This window comes from Rhinatrema bivittatum, chromosome 3 (assembly GCF_901001135.1).
Source record: "Rhinatrema bivittatum chromosome 3, aRhiBiv1.1, whole genome shotgun sequence".
Lineage (NCBI taxonomy): Eukaryota > Metazoa > Chordata > Amphibia > Gymnophiona > Rhinatrematidae > Rhinatrema > Rhinatrema bivittatum.
Window position 1 is genome coordinate 195,305,514 of NC_042617.1, and position 25,525 is coordinate 195,331,038.

A 25,525-nucleotide genomic window follows, 5' to 3' on the forward strand; every position below is an offset into this window, starting at 1 on the left:
TTAGAGGCCTTATGCGCTTTAAAAGCCCTATGCATGGCAAGAATAAAGTCTGAAGAAAAGGAGGAACAAGACCCCTCCGAATCCGTTCCTGATTCATCATCTTGTCCCCCTGCTACTGCTCCCGCAGGAGAAACAAGCCACGGAGCAGGCTGCTGTGGCGAGAGAGGGGGCAGGGGACTCCCCTCCCTCACCGCGAGTTGAGCCACGAAAGAAGTAGCTCCCAAAATGGCGTCTTTTACCGCGCTCAGTGGCAAGGTCCTTATATCTGAAGCCGGCAGCTCCCCAAACGCGATCGCCACCGATCTCCTCCGTATCACCACCCCCCGACGGGTCCTGACGTTCCCTCACCTCCGGGGATGCAGGCTGAACACAGCCCATCCCTCGAGAGGCGCGCGCGCCCTGAGCCACACACAGTACAAAACGGCCCGCGCAGCATGAGAGGGCCGGGTAAAGAAAAACTTAAAGGAATCCCTCCTTTGTCAAAACAGATGGGGGGGGGGGGGGGGGGGGGGAGAACAGAACGAAAAACGCTCCCCGATCGGCGCGGCAGAAAGGTCAAAGGAGAGCCTCGCGACTCCGCTCCTCTATTTATTTATATTACTAAAACACGCCAACCTGTTCTGCTGTCCTCGGTCAGGTCCTGAAACCTGCCAACCCCCTGGGAGGCTAAGACCATCAGCCAGCTGATCTCTTCTTAGTTAGATCGCTTTTTTTTTTTTTTTTAATCAAAAAACTTAAACTAACCAAATACTACCTGTCTCTACACTGTGAAATATCTTTTTTTTTTAAAGAATCAGTACAGACTGAGTGTTGCACCCGTACCATCTGCTGGAGACAGACTAATACTGGCAGACTGTGGGTATATATGGCAGAGTCAGTCAAATCTTGCTCTGTCTCCATCTGCTGGTGTGGAGGCAAAATCCAGGAGTCTGGACTAATCCGGTATGTACAGGGAAGAAGATATTTCCGATTATCTCGCCTTATCTAATATGAGGAATTGCCCTTGCCTCACCTCTACCATTAATAATTACTGATTTCTAAGTTTCCATCTTAAAGTGACTCTCAAAGCCCTGTTTACTTGCTTGAGATCCATTATGGTCTAAAAGATACCCTCTTTCTTTGGAACCACTATGTAGACAGAATGTCTTCCCTGATCTCTTTCAGAGAATGGAAGCGATCACATGAAACCCGTACCGTGTCCCTCTTCTGAGAAGAAAGATAAAAACACCATGGACATGTCTGAAGTATGACAAGAAAACTCTAGGATGTAATTATCTTTAATCATCTCCAAAACCCACTGATCCTAAATAATCTGAACCCATCTTTGGTAAAAGGTTGACAAATGTTTGCCTATCTTTTTCATCAAAGCCTGGATTCCTAAACCTTCATTGAGAGGGTGACTGTGTCTGGCAATCTGAAGGAGGTGAAACAATGTGACAAGGAAGTAACTAAAGCCAGAAAGATGCTGGGCTGCATAGAGAGAGGAATAACCAGCAGGAAATGGGAGTGATAATACCCTTGTTCAGATCCTTGGTGATGCCTCACCTGGAGTACTATGTTTAGTTCTGGAGACCGTATTTTAAAAAAGACAGACAGATCCAGAGGAAGACAACAGAAATGGTGTGATATCTGTTTCAGAAGATCTATGAGGAGAAGCTGAAGGACCTAAATATGTATATCCTGGAGAAGAGGAGGTGCAGGAGAAATATGATACAGACTTTCACATACTTGACAGAAATTAACAATGCACAAACTGATACACAAACTTCAAACCTTTTCTGTTGGCAAGGAAACAGTAGAACTAGAGGAGGTCAAGATATGAAGCTCTAGGAGGAACGAAGAGGGTGGTGGATGCCTGGAATGCACTCTCAGAAGAGGTGGTGAAGATGAAAACAGATAATGAATTCAAAAGTGCACGGGACAAACTGTGAATCCCTAAAGTCTTATAAAAAAAAAAAAAAAGGGTTGGTGTAACATTTCTGCATGGAGGTATCATGCACAGGAGTAGCAGTTACCACCCTTAACAGAATGAGGGCAACCTGCACGGGCACCAGTTACTACCCTTAATAGAATGCAAGGGGATTTCCTGCATTGAGTGGCAGTTACTACTATAAGCAAACTGCTGGGCAGACTAGATGGACCATTTAATCTTTATCTGCCATCATTACTATCAGCCCGATCCAGTAAAGTCCGTGGGAGAGCGGACTAACGCCCGCTCTCCCGGCGCGCGCACCGGCCCCTCGCCGGTGCACGCGATCCAGTATTTAAATTAGGCGACGCGGTGCAAACGAGGAAAAGGAGGCGCTAGGGACACTAGCGCGTCCCTAGCGCCTCCTTTTGGCCTGGAGCGGCGGCTGTCAGCGGGTTTGACAGCCGACGCTCAATTTTGCCGGCATCGGTTCTCGAGCCCGCTGACAGCCACGGGCTCGGAAACCGGACGCCGGCAAAATTGAGCGTCCGGTTTTCGGCCCGACAGCCGCGGGGCCGAATTCAAAAATTTTTTTTTTTTTTTTTTACTTTTTTATACTTTTGGGGACCTCCGACTTAATATCGCTATGATATTAAGTCGGAGGGTGCACAGAAAAGCAGTTTTTACTGCTTTTCTGTGCACTTCCCTGGCGCCGGAAGAAATTAGCGCCGACCTTTGGGCGGCGCTAATTTCTTAGAGTAAAATGTGCGGCTTGGCTGCACATTTTACTTACTGGATCGCTCGGGAATACCTAATAGGGCCATCAACATGCATTTGCATGTTGAGGGCGCTATTAGGTGCCGCAGGTGGGCCGCGTGTTTTCCTCCCCTTACTGAATAAGGGGTAAGGGAAAACACGCGTCCAGAGCAGGGTGACAGGGCGCTCCGACGGAGCACACTTTACTGGATCGACCTGTATGTTATTATGAGAGTTCTGACCACCGGCATCTATGCCAGAGCTTGGATCTTTAGCTTCTCTTACTGGGCCGAAAGGACTACTAAAATGTCTAGAATGCTGGTTGACAGTATTTTCCTTCTCTCTTTATCCTGGGATCCTGGCTGGAGCAGACCGAGGAGCCCATTTAGACTTATCCTCTGGCAACCTGTGTACCTTAGACTTCCCAAATTTCTTCAAATCTTAACCATAGAGCCGAACCCCATTTAAAGGGAAATTGCACCAACTAAGTCTTTGAGATGGTATCTGCTGACCAATTAAGCAGCCATAACAAATATCTTGCTGCCACCATGGAGGCCATGCTTCTAGTCATCGCTCAAATGAAATCATAAGAGGCATCACCAAAGACGGCCGCTCCGGGCTCCATCTGAGCCGCTTCCTTCTGTACAGATCTAAGTCCACCCAAAGAACTTTCCTGAATGTGCTACACCAAATGCATTCCTGCCCGTGACACAATTCTACTGCACACTGCAGCCTACAAAGCCAGCCTGGCCAGATCAAAGCATCAATCCTTCTGTCCTGCGCACCCTTAAGTATTCCTTACACAGGAACAGTGGTTCTTCTGGTAACAGCACACACCAGAGCATCCACCTTAGGAACCTTTAACTATTTTCTTTACTGCTAAGAGCCTTTGCTTGTCCCTTACAACTGGCATCTGGAGAAACCTGTTCCCCAGAAACCGGCTCCCCAATAGATTTAGGGAGAGGAAGACCTTTGAACGGTTTCAGAGACACACCATGATGGGATCCTCTAACCAATCTACTAACATTTCCCCCTTTTGCTCAGTTATAATCAAAATTCCTAAGGATTGAGAAATCAGGGAAGAGAGTTTCTACTTATGGAAAAGCTGAACCAAAGGCGAATTACTTTCCTCCTTAAGGGAATACTGCCCCTCTTCCAACTCTCCCTCACTCATCTTTGCCCCTCTAGAAGCCACCAAATAAGCTTCAGAAGTAGGGGGCTTGATCTCCTACAGGTCATCTTCTAACTCTTTCCTGGCCCTTTCCTGCCCAGAGCCTAACATCACATGCCCCTGAGGAATCTGTGAAGTGGAGGAAGAAGCATCTAGGACTGCAGCCTGACCCACACAAAAACCCTGATGTAGACATTTTAAAAATTCAGCAGACAATGAAGATCAGGAAGAAGCAGGCACTGACTCCTACCTAGACGGAACAGCTCTTACTGACCTCCCTGACGAAGCTCCCAAGACCCCCGGGAGTCTTAAAACGCTGTCAAACACCATAGGAATCAAAGAAGGAGGCCCCCCACTCTAAATGCTCACCTTCCCTTAGCTCCAAAATGATTAAGGTCCCTGCCACAGCAGAAAATCTGATGGCAGGAATAGGCAGTGTGACTCCCTCCTCTAAAACCACCACACAAGGCTGCAGGGATCTCCCTTTCCTCCTAATACATTTTGCAGCAAATATTCCCCCTGAGCAGACAATGATGCATGCCATTCTCGGAACAGAGCAGGGAATTTTCCTTGTGTTCCAGTCAAAATTTCTTCTTTACCCGGCCTAAAAATCAGGACTGACACACAGCATGGGACCCTGTAAGAGGTGACATCATCAAGCCTTTTGCTCTCTATCTCCATCTCTACCTGCTGGCTAGGGAGCATAACCCATGCTATGAACTGGTTTGGCCAAATGAAGAGGAAAGGATACATGCTACTAACAATGTTAAACTGAGAAGCAGCTAGCAAATTAAATATATACCTTCCATCTTAAAAATTGGAGAAATTACTTACCTGATAATTTTGTTTTCCTTAGTGTAGACAGATGGACTCAGGACCAATGGGTATAGTGTACTCCTGATAGCAGTTGGAGACGGACGGATCAGATTTCAATCTGATGTCAGCCCTAGTATACATACCCCTGCAGGAAGTGCAGCTCTTCAGTATTCTCCTCGAAAAGCAATTGTGGATATATGTATGACTGAATAATTTGAATAACTTGATTAACTTTATAACTTGGATAACATGATTAACTTTATAACTTGGTTAAATTAAATAATTTGAACTGGTTGAATTGGTTATAGCTGGAGACCGCCAGTGCCCTAAACCGAGAAATGTCGACACCTGGCAAGATGGGTGTACTAGTTGGAGAAAGATATGGCTTACCCGTGAAGCGCTCGCCGATGGTGATGTCACTCGAGTATTCCATGACTGACGGCAGCCGTGGGTGGGATGCTGAGTCCATCTGTCTACCCTAAGGAAAACGAAATTATCTGGTAAGTAATTTCTCCATTTCCTAGCGTGTTGCAGATGGACTCAGGACCAATGGGATGTAAAAAAGCTACTCCCGAAACGGATGGGAGGCTGCCCGTGACCCACTTAGTACTGCCCTTGCAAATGCTGTGTTCTCTCGAGCCTGAACATCCAGGCGGTAAAACCTGGAGAAGGTGTGGATGGAGGACCATGTCGCCGCCCGACAGACCTTGGCGGGTGACAGCATCTTGGTTTCCGCCCAGGATACTGCCTGGGCTCTAGTGGAATGGGCCTTGACTTGTAAAGGCGGTAGCTTGCCTGCTTCTACGTAGGCCGCCCTGATGACTTCTTTGATCCAGCGGGCTATGGTTGCTCGCGAGGCCTCTTCCACTTGCTTCTTTCCGCTGTGAAAGATGAATAGATGGTCTGTCTTTCGTACGGATTCCGACCTTTCCAGGTATCGGACTAAGAGTCTACAGATGTTGAGATAGCGTAGACTGCGAGCCTCTTCTGAATTTGTATGCTCATCTGGCGATGGTAGAGAGATGGCTTGGTTGAGATGGAAGTGAGACACCACTTTGGGAAGGAACTGTGCATAACTGGATGGTTCCTGGGGTGAGTCTGAGGAACGATTCCCGGCAGGACATAAGAACATGCCACACTGGGTCAGACCAAGGGTCCATCAAGGCCAGCATCCTGTTTCCAACAGTGGCCAATCCAGGCCATAAGAACCTGGCAAGTACCCAAAAACTAAGTCTATTCCATGTTACCGTTGCTAGTAATAGCAGTGGCTATTTTCTAAGTCAACTTAATTAATAGCAGGTAATGGACTTCTCTTCCAAGAACTTATCCAATCCTTTTTTAAACACAGCTATACTAACTGCACTAACCACATCCTCTGGCAACAAATTCCAGAGTTTAATTGTGCTTTGAGTAAAAAATAACTTTCTCAGATTAGTTTTAAATGTGCCCCATGCTAACTTCATGGAGTGCCCCCTAGTCTTTCTACTATCCGAAAGAGTAAATAACCAATTCACATCTACCCGTTCTAGACCTCTCATGATTTTAAACACCTCTATCATATCCCCCCTCAGCCGTCTCTTCTCCAAGCTGAAAAGTCCTAACCTCTTTAGTCTTTCCTCATAGGGGAGCTGTTCCATTCCCTTTATCATTTTGGTAGCCCTTCTCTGTACCTTCTCCATCACAATTATATCTTTTTTGAGGTGCAGCGACCAGAATTGTACACAGTATTCAAGGTGCGGTCTCGCCATGGAGCGATACAGAGGCATTATGACATTTTTCGTTTTATTCACCATTCCCTTTCTAATAATTCCCAACATTCTGTTTGCTTTTTTGACTGCCGCAGCACACTGAACCGATAATTTCAATGTGTTATCCACTATGATGCCTAGATCTCTTTCTTGGGTTGTAGCACCTAATATGGAATCTAACATTGTGTAACTATAGCATGGGTTATTTTTCCCTATATGCATCACCTTGCACTTAACCACATTAAATTTCATCTGCCATTTCGATGCCCAATTTTCCAGTCTTACAAGGTCTTCCTGCAATTTATCACAATCTGCTTGCGATTTAACTACTCTGAACAATTTTGTATCATCTGCAAATCTGATTATCTCACTTGTATTTCTTTCCAGATCATTTATAAATATATTGAAAAGTAAGAGTCCCAATACAGATCCCTGAGGCACTCCACTGCCCACTCCCTTCCACTGAGAAAATTGTCCATTTAATCCTACTTTTTGTTTCCTGTCTTTTAGCCAGTTTGCAATCCACGAAAGGACATCAACACCTATTCTATGACTTTTTACTCTTCCTAGAAGCCTCTCATGAGGAACTTTGTCAAACGCCTTCAGTGCTTGTAGTTCAGATATACGACGGACCGAACAGACTGCCAGCAGGAAGACTGTCTTCAATGTTAATAGTCGGAGAGACAGGCCGTGAAGAGGTCTGAAGGAGGTTGCTGCTAAGAAATCTAGGACCAGGTTGAGGTTCCAAAGAGGCACTGGCCACTTTAGGGGTGGTCGGATCTGCTTGACTCCCTTCAGAAACCGGGAGACATCCGGGTGAGAGGTTATGCTGCTGCTCTCACTCTTGGTTCCGTAGCATGACAATGCGGCCACCTGTACCTTGATGGAGTTGAGAGACAATCCCTTCTGTAGTCCGTTTTGCAGGAATTCCAAAATTGCAGGAATTTTGACTGAGCGTGGTATGATGTCGTGGTCCTCGCACCAGGCTTCGAATACTCTCCAAATCCTTATATATGTCAGGGATGTGGAGAACTTGCATGCTCGGAGTGTCAATTACTGCCCCCGACTATCTGCTCTTCCTCAGGCAAGCCCTCTCAATGGCCAGACTGTAAGATAGAATCGAGCTGGATCCTTGTGGAGGATCAGTCCCTGTGTGGAGGTAGTGGGAGAGGCTCCCTGTCAGCAGTCTTCACATGTCTGCGTACCACGGTTTTCTTGGCCAGTCCAGGGCCACTAGAAGTACTGGTCCCCTGTGGTGTTCTATCTTGTGGATGATTGCGCCCAATAGGGGCCACGGCGGGAAGGCATATAACAGAGTCTCCTGTGGCCAGGTCTGTACCAGGGTATCAATTCCCTGGGACTGGGGTTCCCGCCTGTGGCTGAAGAAGCTGGGCACTTGGGCGTTGGACCGGTTTGCAGGAGGTCCATGGTTGGTGTTCCCCAATGGTTTACTATCAATTAGTATGCTGTGGTCGACAGTCTCCATTCTCCTGGGTCTAGACTTTCTCTGCTGAGGTAATCCACAGTGACGTTGTCTTTCCCCGCGATGTGAACGGTCAAGATCTCTTGAAGATTCACTTCCGCCCATGACATTAGGGGGTCTATTTCCAGAAACACCTGTTGGCTTCTGGCTCCTCCCTGACGGTTGATGTAGGCCACTGTTGTGGCGTTGTCCGACATTACTCTGATCGCTTTGCCTCGGAGTCTGTGACCGAACCGTAGGCAGGCTAGTCTGACTGCCTGGGCATCTAGTCGATTGATGTTCCATCCCGACTCTTCTTTGTTCCATTGTCCTTGGGCGGTTAGCTCCTGGCAGTGAGCTCCCCATCCCCGCAGGCTGGCATCCGTGGTGAGCAGGATCCAGGTTGGTGAGGATAGTCTCGTTCCCTGCTCAGATGGCCTCCTTGTAGCCACCATCGTATTTGGGTCCGAACTCTGACCGGGAGTAGAAGACGTACGATGTAGTTCTGGGACAGTGGATTCCATCTTGATAGTAGTGAGTGTTGTAGGGGTCTCAAGTGAGCTCTTGCCCATGGCATTACTTCCAGTGTGGATGCCATGAGACCGAGGACTTGTAGGTAGTCCCATGCCATGGGGCGAAGTTCGCTCAACACGGTTCGTAACTGGGTCATCAATTTTGATCTCCTTGTCGGTGTCAGGGTGACCTTGTCTTGAGGTCGGACTGGACTCCCAAGTATTCCAGAGATTGGGAGGGCTGCAGACAGCTCTTGTTTGTGTTGACCACCCACCCGAGGCTCTCCAGTAGAGTTTTGACTTTGTTGGTCGCCTGGTGGCTTTCCTCCGGGGATTTCACCTTGATCAGTCAATTGTCTAGATAAGGGTGGACATGGATTCCTTCCTTCCTCAGTGTTGCTGCCACCACCAGTATGATCTTGGTGAACGTCCGGGATGCAGTGGCAAACCCGAATGGTAGTGCCCGCAACTGGTAGTGACGGTCCAAGATCGTGAAGCGTAGAAAACGCTGATGCTCTTGATGAATCGGAATGTGTAGGTAGGATTCCGACAGATCCAGGGATGTAAGGAACTCTCCCGGTTGTATTGCCCTTATTACTGAGTGTAGGGTTTCCATGCGGAAGCGAGGAATCTTCAGGTGACGGTTGACCACCTTGAGGTCCAGGATGGGCCTGAATGTTCCTTCTTTCTTGGGAACAATAAAATAGATGGAATAATGACCAGTATTTATTTGTTGTGGAGGTACCGGAGTTATAGCCTCTAAGGCTAGTAATCTGGTCAGTGTAGCTTCCACTACTATCCTCTTGGAAGGGTTGTGGCAGGGGGATTCCACAAACTTCTCCGGAGGGAGGTGGTGGAAATCCAGGTAATATCCCTCTTGAATGATGGATAGGTGTGATGTAGCGCAGCCCGGCCGCAGGCAGGAGCTGACAAGCTATTATAAGAGCAACAAGAGTACCAGAGCCAGACAGCAGGGGGCGCAGGGGAAGAGGAGAAGAACTACGAATCCCAGCTTCCCTGAAACACCACCAGACAGGGGAGGAAAGCCTGAAGGCGAACAGGTGGCAGACATAGATGTTAATGAGACAGACACCGATGAGTCCATGGAGGTGGAGGAAGAGGGCGTGCCCCCTTGGTGGAACTGGCCACAAAAACCCAGCTCTTCGGAGTCAGAGGAGGAGGAGATGGAAGTAGGTTCAGGGGTAGAGGAGTCCTCCAGTTCATGCATGGATACGGAGTAATCCAGGTGGAGGGGTGAAGTATAATCTTTACGCTAAAGGGGCCTGTGGTGTTGGGGCTTGTAATAGTGCTGAGCAGAGGAGGTAAATGATTGCTCTGAACTAGCACTGCTTGTAAGGGAACCGGAGGGCTGGAGGGGGAGGGGACAAACCCCATGTAATGCATCCAGTTGTTACTTATTAAACTGCTCTGAAGGAACTATCCCTCTCTCTGTGTTGTCTCTGGGGATTGGGGTGTCTGCTTACCCCCAACCCTGCCCGAAGGGAACCCAGAAGCCCGGCAAAACCAGGGCCAGCAGAGGCACCGACTCAGGGAGTTACGGGAACACATCGAACTCCAGGGACCGGGGCAACTGGTGGCGACTCAGAACCGGAGATGGAAGAGCGGCGTTCAAGGCCTCACGGACGGTGAGCCATCACAATAGGACTCACCTGTCCGAAGTTATCTTGACCCATCTTTGGTAGAATAGGGCAAGTCTGCCCCCTATGGCTTCTTCCTTTGGACGGGTCGGCTGATTTTCATTGTGGGGTGCGGCTGGGGCCTAGGCCCTAGCTGGCTCCCCTTTTTGTTGTGCTTGTTCCGAAAGGACTGGCTTCGGCCGCTTGATATGTGCTTCTATATGGGTTGAAGCGCTGTGATCCTCTGCCCCTGGAAGTTTGGGGGAAGGGTCGCTGGTTTCTCTTATTCCTGTCCTCCGGTACCTGCGGCAGTGGGGACTCGCCCCATTTGTTGGCTAGTTTCTCTAGTTCGCTTCTGAAATGGAGGGTTCCCTTGAAGGGCATCCTTGTGAGTCTCGTTTTGGAGGATGCGTTGGCCTACCAGTTTTGGAGCCAGAGTTATCTTCTGGCTGCCACAGCGGATGACAATCCTCTAGCTACGGTGGGCACCAGATCAGAAGCGGCATCCACAAGGAATGATACCACTAGTTCCAGGCCCTCCCCAGGAGTGTTGTTCCTGGTCTGTGATAAGCAGGCGCGTGTCACCACGGCACAGCAGGCCGCGATCTGTAAAGGAGACGTCAAAGGACTGTTTGAGGATAGATTCCAGACGTCTGTCTTGAGCGTCCTTGAGTGCTGCTCCTCCCTGCACCGGGATAGTAGTGTGCTTCGAGACCGCACAGACCATGGCATCCACTTTCGGACCTGCCAGGAGATCTTTGGCGGCTGGGTCCAGAAGTTACATGGCTGCCAGAGCACGTCCCCCTTTGAACGTAGTTTCCGGGGCATCCCATTCCAAGTCGATTAGTTACTGGACGGCTTGTAATAGTGGGAAATGGCGGGAGGTCTGACGGAGTCCCTCTAGTAGGGGGTTTGTCTTAGGTTCCCCTGAGGCACTTGTGCCCAGGATAGCCAGTTCTTTTAAGCTGTGTGTGACCAGGTCTGGAAGCTCGTCCTTGGTGAAGAAGCGTCTCATGGTTCGGTAGGGCTCTGTCCCTGGAGGGAGTTCCCCTTCCCCCAGGGGTTCTGAATCCTCATCCGAGTCGTCCGTGTCCCCGAGGGTGGGGCTTCTGGACGGTGGGATCACTTCCCTGGGCATAGAGGGTCCCGGGACGCTGAGGTCCTCTGGTGGAGCTTGTGGCCGCATTATAGGAGGCCCCGGTTGCATGTGGACGAAGGTATGCAGACCTTTGAAGAATTCCACCCAGGAGATAGATGCTGGGTCCAGACTAAGGGGCGCTGTGCGATTCTAGGTCCGGCATACTGTTCGAGATGCTGGAGCGGGCCATGAAATGGATCCCCTAGGGCCTCTTCGCGCTGTACACACAGGGCCGTGGCCTCCTCCTGCTGTGCAACTCTAATGTGGCATGCTGGGCAAAGGACCTGAGCCTTGAGTTTCTTTTCCGGTGGTGCCATGGCTTATGCACGTAAATATAGTTGTGCGTTCCGGTGTGTCGGAGTTGTACGCTGTTGTGCACCCGGCACAGTAAATGCGTGACTACACGCGTCGTCTGTGCGCACGGTACTTGTGCGCGCAATGTTGTGCACACAAGGTATTTCGCACAGAGGTATTTGCGCACAAGGTATTTGCGCACAAGGTATTTGCGCACGGCTCACCTCTGTGCGCACGGCTCGGGGCGGCGAACAGGGTGGTGAACAGATCAAAATGGTGACGGCGACCAAGCGGACAATATGGCGACCACCTCGGAGGGCCTCCACGTGGAGGGATCCTCGGATCCAACCGGGGTCTAGCCCTGCTAGAGCAGATCAACCCGGTGGCACTGGTCCCGACTGGCGACCTGTGCGACTCCTCGAGCTTCGGAGACCGGAGACTTTTAAATAGATTTCTACCTTACCTGGTCTCGGTGCTTCCCGGTCTCGTTCCGGGCAGTCTCCAGCTGTGGTGGGAAAGGGAAATACCTTCACCGCCGCGCTCGAGGTTGCACCCGCTGCCTCTCAGCCTCATCCAATGTCGAAGGCTAGGTCCCCGCCGAGGATCGGCCACCAGACTGAGGCTCACCTCCGAGGGATCGCGGAAATCACATCGGGAATTCTCAATTGCGGGAGGGACCCAATTGGTGTCACCATAGGAGAGCGGGGCTCGTCTGTAGAGGTAAGATTTCTTCTTATTCTTTGGTTTTCTTTGGTGAAATAATGCTGTGCGAGCGTGCATAGAGTCCCTAACTGCTATGGAGACGGAAAATACTGAAGTGCTGCACTTCCTGCAGGGGTATATGTACTAGGACTGACGTCAGATTGAAATCTGATCCGTCTCCAACTACTATCAGGAGTACACTATACCCATTGGTCCTTAAGAGTCCATCTGCTACATGCTAGGAAAAATCATTTTTGGTTCAGGCCCCTGGCTAGAAGCATGATTATGTCCCATCTGAGTCAGTCTCTTAAAGATGCAGCACTTATTGGAGGCACTGGAATCACTGTCAGTCTATGAGCCCATGGGCCTTTAAGGGAACTAACAAACAGGGAAACACCACTGTCCTTGGGCTAGACCTTAAAAAGGTTTGCCATCAAAATATGTTTACTTTTGGCAGGTCATTATTTATCCAACTATTCTCAGCACTTTCAAAGTTCAGGAATGCCAGGGCTAGGTGAAAGGCTGGAAACCTATTAACATAATTGCTCCAGCAGCCCAAAAAATTAACCCTTGCATAAAGTAGTCACCTTAACCAAAGAAGGAGAGTGAAAAACAGTAGAGATAGGGCAAGGGGAGAGTGAAGAAACAGGAGGTAGAATGTTGCCAGAAATTATAAGGGTTTTGTAGCTGCTGCCTTGAAGGCCCACATAGGCTGAGGTAAGGGATGGGGGCAGGGCAAGGCACTGGCCACAGTGCCCACTTATGAAAACCTTGGGCACCCCAAAAACTTCAATTCTGGCTACACTCCTGCAACCACCAATGTGAGTTTTTTTTGTCCTAATGCTACCCACAACTGGGCCTGCGATCTCAAAAAAACATTTGTTTCAATACAACAAAGCCAAAAACTGAACCTAAACAATAAAAGTACACTTGACATAATTAGGAGCCTTCGTTTTTAGTTTATTTTTCCCAGGAATTTATCAATGTTTATTATAACAGACAAAAATGAGAAATCAGTGGAATAAAATTGACTTTATTCCCCCCAACAATTATCTCCCATTTTAGTTATAATAAACAAAGAGGTTGATATTCAGCAAATATTTTCTGACTTACAGGCCGATACCCGCGATTGGACACGCATTTGACACGCTAGCTTTACCCCTTATTCAGTACAGGGTCAAAAACGTGCGTCCAACCCCCCCCGAACCTAATAGCGCCCGCAACATGCAAATGCATGTTGATGGCCCTATTAGATATTCCCGCGTGATTCAGAAAGCAAAATGTGCAGCCAAGCCACACATTTTACTTTCAGAAATTAGCGCCTACCCAAAGGTAGGCGTTAATTTCTTCGGGCACCAGGAAAGTGCACAGAAAAGCAGTAAAAATTGCTTTTCTGTGCACCCTCCGACTTAATATCATAGCAATATTAAGTCGGAGCTCCCAAAAGTTAAAAAAAAATTGTTTTTTTAAATCGGCCCGTGGCTTGAAAACCGGATGCTCAATTTTGCCAGCGTCCGGTTTCCGAACCCGTGGCTGTCAGCGGGTTTGAGAACAGACGCCAGCAAAATTGAGCGTCGGCTGTCAAACCCGCTGACAGCCGCCGCTCCTGTCCAAAAAGAGGCGCTAGGGACACATTAGTGTCTCTAGCGCCTCTTTTTGCCACGGGCCCTCATTTGAATACAGAATCGCGCACACAGGAGAGTGGCCTGAGGTTCGCCTGCTCTCCCACGACTTTTACTGTATCGGCCCGTTAGCTAGCTAAGTGGCACTATTTGAATATTTGGCCGCACTCAGCAGTTGCCACTTAGCTGGCTATTTATAAAGCTAAAAAAACATTTAACTGAGGGGCAGGAAGGGGACATTCCAGGGTGGAGCTACTTATCCATCTAACTTATCCTGTTTAGCTGCATAAGTGTAGGATAGTTGTTTGGCTGCATTGCTAATATCTCAATCAAGATAACTGGCTAAGTGTACCTGGCTAATTTGCTTAGCCGGATAGTGACTGAATATTGACCTCTGCTGATAAATTCCGAGGAAAAATAAAATAAGAACTGAAAAAGAAGATCCTTAGACATAAAAAAATGTTCAGCCAGAGCGATTTCGTATGTCCTCGACAACAAAGGATTATGATGTAATTCTCTGCTGCAAACTTGCACTAAATAACATGTCATTCTCTGCATGAGGGAATGTCTTCCTGAGCTATGGGTAACCACTCCCATTTTCCCTAGTGTAATTAGCAGAGTATCAATGCAAACCTTTCATGCATAGACCACTGCACAAACACACTTTCTCAGCCAACACTGACAGGGGTGGGAGGTCAACATAACATCTGGCCTGAGAACTGCCAGAAACTAATGAAAGAAATCCATACCATCTCTTTACTGATTAATATAAAAGATATGACATTTATACTTACCAGATAATTTCCTATCTTTTAATCCTAGCAGACCTGTGGGATTCCCCTGCTTGCCAGTAAGTGGAGACAGAGAACTTTTTCCTTTTTTTTTTGCCTACATGACTCACGTTATATATCCTGGGATAGCTGGGCAGTTCCTCAGTAGCCTCTTGTCCTAGCCTATTAGGTTGATGTTCTGCATCTTTTTGACCCCCCTTTTTTTTCTTCAGGAGGGTACTTGGACTGCCTCTGTATCGCTCCATGGTGAGACCGCACCTTGAATACTGTGTACAATTCTGGTCGCCGCATCTCAAAAAAGATATAGTTGCGATGGAGAAGATACAGAGAAGGGCTACCAAAATGATAAGGGGAATGGAACAGCTCCCCTATGAGGAAAGACTAAAGAGGTTAGGACTTTTCAGCTTGGAGAAGAGACGGCTGAGGGGGGATATGATCGAGGTGTTTAAAATCATGAGATGTCTAGAACGGGTAGATGAGAATCGGTTATTTACTCTTTCGGATAATAGAAAGACTAGGGGGCACTCCATGAAGTTAGCATGGGGCACATTTAAAACTAATCGGAGAAAGTTCTTTTTTACTCAACGCACAATTAAACTCTGAAATTTGTTGCCAGAGGATGTGGTTAGTGCAGTTAGTATAGCTGTGTTTAAAAAAGGATTGGATAAGTTCTTGGAGAAGTCCATTACCTGCTATTAAGTTCACTTAGAGAATAGCCACTGCCATTAGCAATGGTTACTTGGAATAGACTTAGTTTTTGGGCACTTGCCAGGTTCTTATGGCCTGGATTGGCCACTGTTGGAAACAGGATGCTGGGCTTGATGGACCCTTGGTCTGACCCAGTATGGCATGTTCTTATGTTCTTACTCTGAACTGATAATGGTTTCCCAGTACTGAAATCCTCAGATATCTGCAATGTGGGATATTTAAATATGCTTCTACTAGGACCAATGCAGTCATTAATTCCTCCTGAATGCACCAATGACTGACCTCAGTATTTCCATTTCTGAACCCTCTCACTCCAAGGGCTCTGTATACCCTTTTCAAGTCTAACAATTTCTTGACATACCATCACTTCCAACAGCGAAGCTCACGAGTACGAGAAACAGAGCCTTCTCAATTGCAGGCCCAAACTTATGGAACACCCTACCTCAATACCTAAGATCGATAATCGACTGCAAATCCTTCAAAAAAGAACTGAAAACCTGGTTATTTAGCCAAACTTTCAGAGATGGCGTGGGCTAAATGTCATAACCCCTCCACCAGCACTTCCCTTACAAGATGAACTCAATAAGCTACGCTAGAGTCTTGTCTCTTTCTCTTTGTTTTTTTTTGTGAACCCCTTTCCCAGTTCTTTCGATGCCGTGCAAAGTTTCAGTTAAACACGCCGCGACCCTGTTCAAGCGTTTAAGTTTTATTATATGATTCTATGTTACCAGTTCGATGTATTCTCTGCCACTCTATGTTCCGTGTCCTGGTTCGATGTAACAAGTTGTTCTACTGTAAACCGGGGTGAAGGCTAACTGCTAAACCTCGGTATATAAAAGCACCGAAATAAATAAATAAATAAATAAATAAATAACACCGGGCGGAACACCCCTTCTTTTTTGAGTACTACAAAATATAGGGATTAACAACCTACCCCCCTCTCTCTGGGACTGGAACTGGTACTATTGCTACTAGTGCCACCAGTTTGTCTAGAATCATTCTGATTATAGAGTTAGGCGACTGCCCACTGGAAGAGGTTTGGGGTGGGCCCCACGATCATCATTTAGCCCCTTTAAAACTCCCGGGAGCTCTGGGGGTTTTCTCTCTAACCCAGCCTTGTGTTGCTAGAAAAGGCTGTCTTAGCTGACTACCTGGTACTCTCACTTGCCTAAACCCTCTAAATTTTCTTTGATTTCTGTTTAGAGCCTTAAGGGACCTTTAGGCCTACCCTCTGGGAGTCTCAGTGGCTTTGATTCTACCAGGCTCTTCATTAGGGCATCTAATTCTTGCCCAAAGAGGAAACACCCTATGAAGGGCAGGATGCTTAACCTTGCTTTCAGGGGTGCATCCGCCGGCCAATGACTGAGCCACAAATACCTCCTTGCCACCAGTACCCATGTCATCTGCTTGGCTGAGGTTCCGATAAGATCACATAGTGTGTCTGCCAGAAAAGCCATCGCTGACTCTATTCTGGCCGTCCTATCCCCTGGACTTTCTCCTATCCCTAGCATTTCTTCCTGGAGCTGCTGGAGCCATTTGACCAATGCCTTGGCTACATAGCCCCTACATACCGCCACTTGTAAAGACAAACTGGCTGTCTCAAACACTTTCTTCAAAAAGGCTTCTAACTTTCTATCCGGTGCATCTCTTAAGGAGGCGCCTCCTTCTACTGGTACAGTCGTCTTTTTTGACACTGCTGCCACTGGGGCGTCTACCTTTGGGACTTTTATTAACCTCTCTACCTCCCCCTGTTGTAGTGGGTACAGGGAGGTCATTAAGGATCTTGCTTTCAGGGCTGAAATCAGGTGTGACCCATTCTCCCTCAATCATCTCTATAGCCGGGTGGAGGGGAAAGGCTTTTGCTGATCTCATTATACCTCTCAGGAATAGGTTGCCTTGCAAGTTCTTTTTCTCCTCATTTTCCTTGCCTGACTCCTGCGGGCTTAAGGCTTGCATAACCTTCTCTAAGAGGAGGCTCAGTTCTTCCTTCCTAAACAGCCTCACTGCTACATCTTCGCCTTTACTCCCCTCCTCCTCCACAGGAGCTTCCTCTGGGCGTTCTAAATCCCCTGCATCACTCTCCGAACCACCAGGGAAGGGGGGAGGGTGCGGCAGGGGAGTTCCCTCTGTCCTAGGGTTCTTTAAACCTGGCTTATGTTGTGAGCCCAATGGGGAACTGCTTCCCAGAGGACCTTCTAATGCAACCTCTTTGGCTTTCATTTCTTTATAGGTCTGATGCATTAGAAAGTTAAATTCTATGGAAAACTCAGTCTCCTGCACTATGTCTTGCCTTCTTCCCCCTAGGGCTTCTCTCTCTCTCTATCATAGGGCTTTGCCTGTGCATAAGCTGCATCCCCCCATGATGGGCCCTCTGCCCAATCAAGCTGCTCTCGTGGTTCCTTCTGAGCTGGCAGCGCATCTGCTTGTAGCCCGCCCCTCCCTACCTCACCCGCTCTCCGCTGCCTGTTTTCCGGCGATTCACAGCCATCACAACGGGGGCAAAAGGAACCCATGATGGAGCTTGTCCCACATTGTGTACATTTCCGGCCCCTCTCGACTATGCATCTTGCCACTGGAGGGGGGAAGAGATTGCGTTCCTGCCACTGTGGCTAAGGACGCCGAATCACTCCCTATGAGCACGTGCCGCCCCCTCCTGAACTGCCCTCTTCAGACCGTGACTTCTTAGGACTACTCCGGGAAGGTGACCTTTTCCTGTTTTTTAAAAAGGTGAGGAGGGTTTCTCCCTGGAATTTAACTACTTTGCCCTGTTACTACTCTTTTTTTTTTCTTTTTTATAGTCCCTAGATATCCCAATATACACCCCCACCTAAGCGGAGGCAGAGAACTACTGGGGAAACCACCCAGCTATCCCAGGTTATATAATGTGAGTGATGTAAGCAAAAAAAGAAAGTGGAAAAATTTCTCTGCCTCCACCTACTGGCAAGCAGGGGAATCCTGCAGGTGTGGACTGGTTTGCAGGATGAAAAGGAAACATCTCATATATAAAACAGTGACCATAAAGCTCCAAGTCAAAAGCAACAAGCTAAGTCAGTCCTGGTTTTACACGACCTTGGTTTTTATTTAATTTTTCCTAGCAATTTCTCCACATTTATTATAACAACTAAAAATGGGAGAAAATCTGTAGCGTAAAAGACAACTCATTTTTCCCCACAGATTTCCTCCCATTTTTAGTTGTTATAATAAACTCAGAAAAATTCCTTTGAGAAATAAAATAAAAAATGAAAGCAAAAGTCCTTATGCATGTGCAGTCCAGATTTCCTCTATCAGGACTACATCTCCCTGCATGCAATGGGATAGAAACTGGACTTGCTCAGCTTCCCTTACCACAGATCTACGGCTGTTCTCCATTATGGGGGTGCTAAATTTGTTCTTATACTGTGATGGGAGAAGTTGATTAGAAAAAGCTGAAAAAGTATCCACAGTGAGGCAGGCTGGCAATGTTTCTCAAGTAAACAAGCTCACAACACACTGTTAAGTAATGAGAAAAGCACGTTTGACAGAAAAAGGATCTAGAAAATGCATTACCAATAGAAGCTGAATGCATTTGCTTCATGTGGGTCTCTATAATAGAAGGGTCCTTGGAACTGTAAGTCCCCAATTCAGGGTAAAAGTTGGATCCGATATCATCGGGAGGGTTGTGTATTTTTCCTGTAAAAATGTTAGCAAATGCTGGATCCCAGTGTTGCAGCATTGGGTGGTTCCAGTGAATATATTTACCATCAAACTGGGGATTCCCAAACCAAGTGTAGTAAAACACGTGGACATCATAATTAGTAAGTGGCGGGTCTTCCAAATGAACCTGACCAACCATAGCCCATTTTGAATTGCTGGGAAAAATGTTGTGCAAGGTCTTCTGCGCTTTCATGCCCCCTTCCCTGGCACTGTCCTGGGACTCTCGTTTGCCTTCCAGAAGAGCATTCCGTTGGTGGATCTCTGGTAAGAGCCCAAGTCCAAATGGATTCCCAAAGGCAGCAGCATCAGGCCTGATAGTCTTCAAACCCATCATAAGGGAGCAAACAAATAAGACAAGCAAGAACAATATGATACATGCTCTCCTGCGAAATCTTGTCATGATGACATAGTTTTGGGTCCAACACTAAACTTCCAGGTTTACTGTGTCAAAAGAGGGAAGAAAGAAAAAAAAATGAAAGCAGCACATTAGTAATTCCCAATTTAGGAAAAGCATTCTAGACAACCCCCTAGCACAGCAGTAAATCTGCACTATAGCGTAGGGGTTCTAGGTTTAGATTTTCTACCTGCTGTGGCCACCAAGGTCCCCACATGCTGTGGAAGCACTGTCTGCCTTTGAAGGGAGCACTAGTAGCTTCATGCAGCACAAATTTTTCCTGACGGGTTAAGCTAGGTCAGCAGCTCTCAAACATGGTCCTTCAGGCTCCCAAATAAGGACTTTTTCAGGCTAGCCGCACTGAAGAGTCATGAAATGTGCATGTATTTGCAAATTCATCTGCATTACCATGAGGAGGCTGTTTGGGGGCCTTGAGAAATGGATTTGAGTACTGCTTACCTACATGTTGAAGGAAAACACCAGCACTCTCGCTCCAGTAAGGTAATCCAAGCATACTTCTAAAGCAGGAAGAAGGGAATAAAGAGATCCCCAGCAATGCCTGATATAGGTTAGATTCAGAGCTATCTGTTGACAGTAACATCTGTATTCATGGGCACAAGAGTTACTTTTACAAGTGGGCTCTTTCTGTATGTAGAGGGAAAGAGGGCAGGTTTGCAAATGGGATAGCTTTTCAAGGCTGTGCGTGTGAACACACTGTACTGTTTAGCAGCGAGTTTACATGAAAGGCTATTTTGGGGTTTTGGCCCTGGATTCTTAAGGAATTTGGCTTGGCCGTCAATTTGTTGATCATTTTTGTGTTGGTGATAGCCCTATTTTATTTTCTCTACCTGTTTATATTTTTTGATGTATCCTGTACTTGTATTTTATTTTGTCTAATTAGTTATATCATAATGATTGTATTGTTTATTTCTGTATGATTTTGTTATTGTGTGCTTCATAATTGTACTGCACATTACCTAGGGCCCCAAGATGGGCTTTTAAATATATTTACAGTCTGACATCTTCAATGTTCAGCTGGTCAAGTGATATTAAACACTTGCTCAGTGGCACAGTCAGAGCAGCAATGTAGTATCCTAATAGTTAGAACAGCAGGCTGAGAACCAAGGTTCAAATCCCACTTCTCCCACTGACGTTCTTGTGACCTTGAGCAAGTAAATTCACCCTCCACTGCCTCAGGTACAAATTTAGGATTGTAAGCCCTCTGGAGACAGGGCAATACTTAAAGGATCTGATTGTAATTCGCCTTAAGCTCAAGTTAAAGAAAGGGATCTGCCATGTACTTGTGACCTGGATTGACCACTGCTGGAAACAGGATATTGGGCTTGATGGACCTTTGGTCTGACCCAGTAGGTATATCTCATGTTATGTTCTTAATAAAATCTAAAATCCAAACCCAAACTGGTACAAACAAATTCATTACACAGTGCGAGATCAAGGTAAAATGTAAAAACTGACTAGGGACTTGCACTATCTGCTTTGATGAGTGGAATAGGGATATGCATTCGTTTAAAACAAAATAGCCAACGTCAAGGACACTATTTCATTTCATTTTGTTGGAACCACTGAAATTTAGATTTTTTTTTTAGTTTCATGTTAATGCACACTAACAGAATTAACCACAAAATTAGGAAAAAAAACAAAACAAAACAAACCCCCCCCCCCCCCCCAATGAACAATTTGAAAAATGAAATCAAGCTAAAAACAATACGAAAGGAAACAGACAAAAAAAAACTCAAAACAAAACCACACCGCACACTCGTAGTGTAGAATGCTGTTTGGTGCTGATTACATGACACATATTGGGTGCCATTGCTAGAGCAAGTAATTTTGCTGTGCAAGATGGCTTCGAAATGTGACATCCTCCTCCAAACCACAATCTGTCCCTATTTGCACACCTTTTTGCACCGCTCCTTTCTTCCAAAGCAGCAGGGTGCCCTTGCTGCTACCAGCACACAATTCTGGGTTCTCCCTAAATGCAGGACAGAGTATGAACTGGTTCACATTCAGTGAGCTTCAGAAGTACTGGCACCAGATGTTGATAAGCAGTGGGGCCCAGAGATGCTCCGCTGCTCTGGAGGAGGAGAAGACACAGAGCTTCAAGAAAGAGTAGTGCAGCCCAAGAAAGGTGGGGTGGGGGAGAGGAATGCCATCTCTTGCAGCTTGCTGCCTAAACGTAACTTTCAAACAGCCACACAGGTGTATATGTGCATGCACATGCCAGCTCACGCGAATGGATGCGGCCATTTTATAACATACGCTTGTATGTGCGCACATGGTATAAAATCGGCAGTACACACGTACATGTACACACAATTGTATGTGCATGCACAAATGCCAGCTCTACAGCATAAGGGCAGGGATTTTATTACGTACGCATGCTGATGCAATTACCAGTTTCCCTAGTCCGTTCCCAGTTCACCCAAATAAAGGCTAGGACTTCCTAACCCCCCTAATTAAACTGCCTCCCTTTTACCCTTTTAGCCCCAACTCTTCAATCCTCACTAACTATCCTTGGGTTTGTTTTTTTTTTATTATGAGATACACGCCATCTATAGCAGAATTAAAGATGCGTGGATAGGGACCCTGGCACATGCTGTTTTAATTATAAAATCTGTGAACGCCCATGCCCCGCCCCCAAAATTTTTATATGCATGTACTTACACGTTTTTAAAAAATCCGCACAGTGTGTATTGGCCCAAAAAAAAACACATGGATCTCCTGGCTTTGGCGTGCCAAGCTCTTAAAATGTACCCCATACGTAGCCTCCTAATAAGTGATGGTCAGGCCTGACTTGAAAAAAAAAATAAAATAAAAAAAACTTCCTTCATGTGCTTGATGGTTTACTTTAGACTACAATGTGCTGCTGCTGAAAGCACTGCTGGGTTGAAGACCCAAAGTTAGATCATCATTAAAGAATTAGGGGTTTTGATGGCACAGCCGGATTTTGGGGTATGCGACTCGAGCGACTGCACAGGGCGCCATGACTAAGAGGGTATTGTGAACCCATGGTGACGATGCAGTGTGCAATCATGTCCCCTCCAAAAAGTGCCGTGCCTTCTCAGTTCTCACTTTGGCTCTGATGGTCTGACCTAATCATTAGACTGCAATCAGCAGCCCATCAAAAGTATTGCCCATGCGGAAGTCTTGCCTATCTTTGCAGTTTCATGCTCCCTACTCCCCCCCCCCCTTCCCGCCCCAAAAGAAGCATAGCCACAACGAGGTGCATTGTTTCGGAAATCACCGATTCGGATTATCGTGGTGTTTGGGGTAACTTGTCTTTGCCTGTCCTGCTGCCGCCTCCCCTCCTCCAATCCTTCGGTAGCAAAAACGGGCCCGTGGTGAGTCCTAAAAACAAAACACCACTGCCAGTGTTGGTTGCAGTGGCCCCATGCCTAAGAACTGCTGTGACCAACAGCAGCCCTGCAACAGCATTTTCTCACACAGCGATAGCAGAAGTAGCAGCTGCTCCATGGACCTGCTCCTGCTGCTCCCCTACCACCTGCTATGCCTCAGAGCACTGATGGAAGGCAACACGGGTACCCCTGACAGCCGGCCCGTCTCGCCGCTGCTCTGAGCTACCAGCTCTCTCATGCATGGAAAGCGGCAGAATAACAGTAATAAAAAGACCCACTATCAGGGCTTTCCAACCTCCCACGCCGCCAAGGGACATCACCTTCAGGTCAGGAGGAGCAGCAGCAGGGAGCTGGACCCAGATCCTACTCTTTGGGACCATGTCGGAATCTCTCTTCCCTGACCACCAATGTAAGTAAAAGTATTTGGTGCTTTATGGAGAGGGAGTAGAGTGTGAGCATATGAGTATGAGAAAGAGAAGAAAGCTTAGCATAAAAGTAAGCACAAAGATCCCTACCCCGGGATAAACCCAAGAAATCAAAAATTCCCAGGTATAGAGCCAGGGATATTTTTTTTCCTTACTAGTTTTAATTTTGGGGGTTTTATTTTATATGCCTGCTCTTTTGAAATATTTTGTTGGTGTTGGGAAAAATTTAAGGTTTTGTCTACATGTTTCTATTTACCGTATTTTTCGCTCCATAAGACGCACTTCCGGGGGGGGGGGAATATCTGTGCGTCTTATGGAGCGAATATTAAAAAAAATAATTTACAACTCCCCACCCTCCTGACCCCTCAAGACTTGCCAAAAGTCCCTGGTGGTCCAGCGGGGGTCCTGAAATCGATCTCCCCCTTTCGGGCATTCGGCAGCCAGTAATCAAAATGGCGCCGGTAGCCCTTTGCCCGTACCATGTGACAGGGGCTACCGATACCATTGGTCGGCCCCTGTCACATGGTAGGAGCAATGGATGGTCCGCGCCATTTTTTTTAAGATGGCGCCGGCCGTCCATTGCTCCTAGCATGTGACAGGGGCCGACCAATGGCACCGGTAGCCCCTGTCACATAGTAAGGGCAAAGGGCCACCGGCGCCATTTTGATTACTGGCTGCCGAATGCCCGAGAGAGGGAGATCGATTCCAGGACCCCCGCTGGACCACCAGGGACTTTTGGCAAGTCTCGGGGGGGCTGGCGGCTTGTAGTTAATTACATTTGAAGGGTTGGGGGGTATTTTTTGTTTTCACAAAATAGCACGATAAAAGTGTTCTGATCCGGGGAGTGGACCGAAATGGCCCTCCCCAGCTTCGAAAACGAAACGGGGACGGAAAAAATTGTATGGACACCCCTACGATCGCTCCATAAGTCGCACAGACGCCCGGGAACGAGCCGGTTTAGCACACCATTTTTTTTTCTCCCTCTGAGCCCTAGGTGCGTCTTATGGAGCGAAAAGTACGGGTATATTTTATGGTGTCTATTCTATTTTTAATGAGGGTCTGTCTGTGTTTTGCGCAAGTAACTAAAGTGATGCATTCTGAAAGCTTGTAGTTTGTGTAGGGAACTTACTGCAGCTTGGCTTGTTCTGCTTTCCCAAAGGAGGTATTGGTGTTCGAATGCCCGCTATATCATCTGCAGTGCTGCCTTTTCATAGGTAGGGCTGTTGCTATTTTGAGTGCTGGTGTGGAACGTTTGCTACGTAGATGCTAAGCATGTTTTTTGATGGGTTTTATGTTGTGGCACAGTTTCTAGTAATGGAGAAATTTTATGCAGTATTTACTGATGTAATACCAGAATGTAAATATATTTTTGTGTATGTTGAACTGTAAAGTGAAATGTCTTAGCTGTGCTCTTCTCTGGGAGAATTTATGTGGATCTGGAATATGTGTTAGTGAACTGGAAGTGTAGGGATTATATTGAGATTCTATACCATCATGTATAGACTCCAGATTTCACTCCCATTTAGAAGAACTGATTGAATGATGCTATCAAATAATTTTAATGCTAGTTTTCCTGGGTGGTGGAAACTATCCAGGGTTTTTTCTATTACAGAGAAGACCCTTACAACTTCTTCTTGTGTTGTTTTATAGCTAGTTTAGTTTAAAGGCGAGGGCTCTACTGTTGGGGTGAGCGCAACGTGTGGAATTAAATGTCATTTTGGCTTGTCCCCCTCCATACCTGCCCTGCCAATGCATCCTTTTGGTTTTATTCAGGGGTGGTGTGCCAACTGCAGATTTTGCAGAGGGCACCAGTTAGCCTAGAGCCAGCCCAGCTTGATGCATTGCACAAGTCACACCTCAGGAAAAAGCAAGTTTGCTTATTGTAATCATGTTTTCCGTAGATAGATGAATTAGCCATGCTGTCTGGGTACGTCTTCCGTGCCACTAGGTGGAGGAGCTCTCTAAGATTAGTAAAGTCTTTCAGCTAGGTGCGCCCTCCTGTATCTTCCCGCACTTGCCTGAGGCTCCTCAGTCCGTATCAAAGCAAGTAGTTTGCCATGTCGGAACTATCCGGGGAGGCGGGTGGGTTAGCATGGCTAATTCATCTGCTATCTACGGAAAACAGCTTTTACGGTAAGCAAACTTGCTTTTTTCACGCAGCTGAATTAGCCATGCTGTTTGTGAGTCCCCAGCTGTCGTATTGAGCATATTTATGTGAGTGTTTATTGTGTTCAATATGGGAATTATAGACGGAGAGTTTCTATGAAGGTGTATTATGTGTGGAGCATATGTGCTCTTCTGTAATATAGTCCACCCCATGTATGCATCACCCGTGGTTTGTTTGTCTAAACAGTAATGGGATGTGAAAGTATG

At 47.0% G+C, this 25,525-nt stretch overlaps 1 protein-coding gene across 5 annotated transcripts in view; it reads right to left on the reverse strand.

Annotated features, from left to right (window-relative positions):
- LOC115087192 (glycoprotein endo-alpha-1,2-mannosidase-like) overlaps nucleotides 1–24,331 on the reverse strand; it is a 109,437-nt gene extending 85,106 nt beyond the window's left edge. The window contains exons 1-2 of one of the 5 annotated variants that reach the window (XM_029594057.1): nucleotides 24,282–24,331; nucleotides 18,813–19,400 (exon numbers count right to left, since the gene is read on the reverse strand). In XM_029594057.1, coding sequence (XP_029449917.1) covers nucleotides 18,813–19,359 — 547 coding nt within the window. In that variant the 5' untranslated portion in view covers nucleotides 19,360–19,400; nucleotides 24,282–24,331. Of the gene's footprint in view, nucleotides 1–18,812; nucleotides 19,401–19,812; nucleotides 20,178–22,035; nucleotides 22,519–22,615; nucleotides 23,331–23,528; nucleotides 23,654–24,281 lie in introns of those variants that run through there. The other 4 variants (XM_029594052.1, XM_029594056.1, XM_029594053.1 and 1 more) reach the window with 4 other exon arrangements.
- Nucleotides 24,332–25,525: the final 1,194 nt, after the last annotated feature.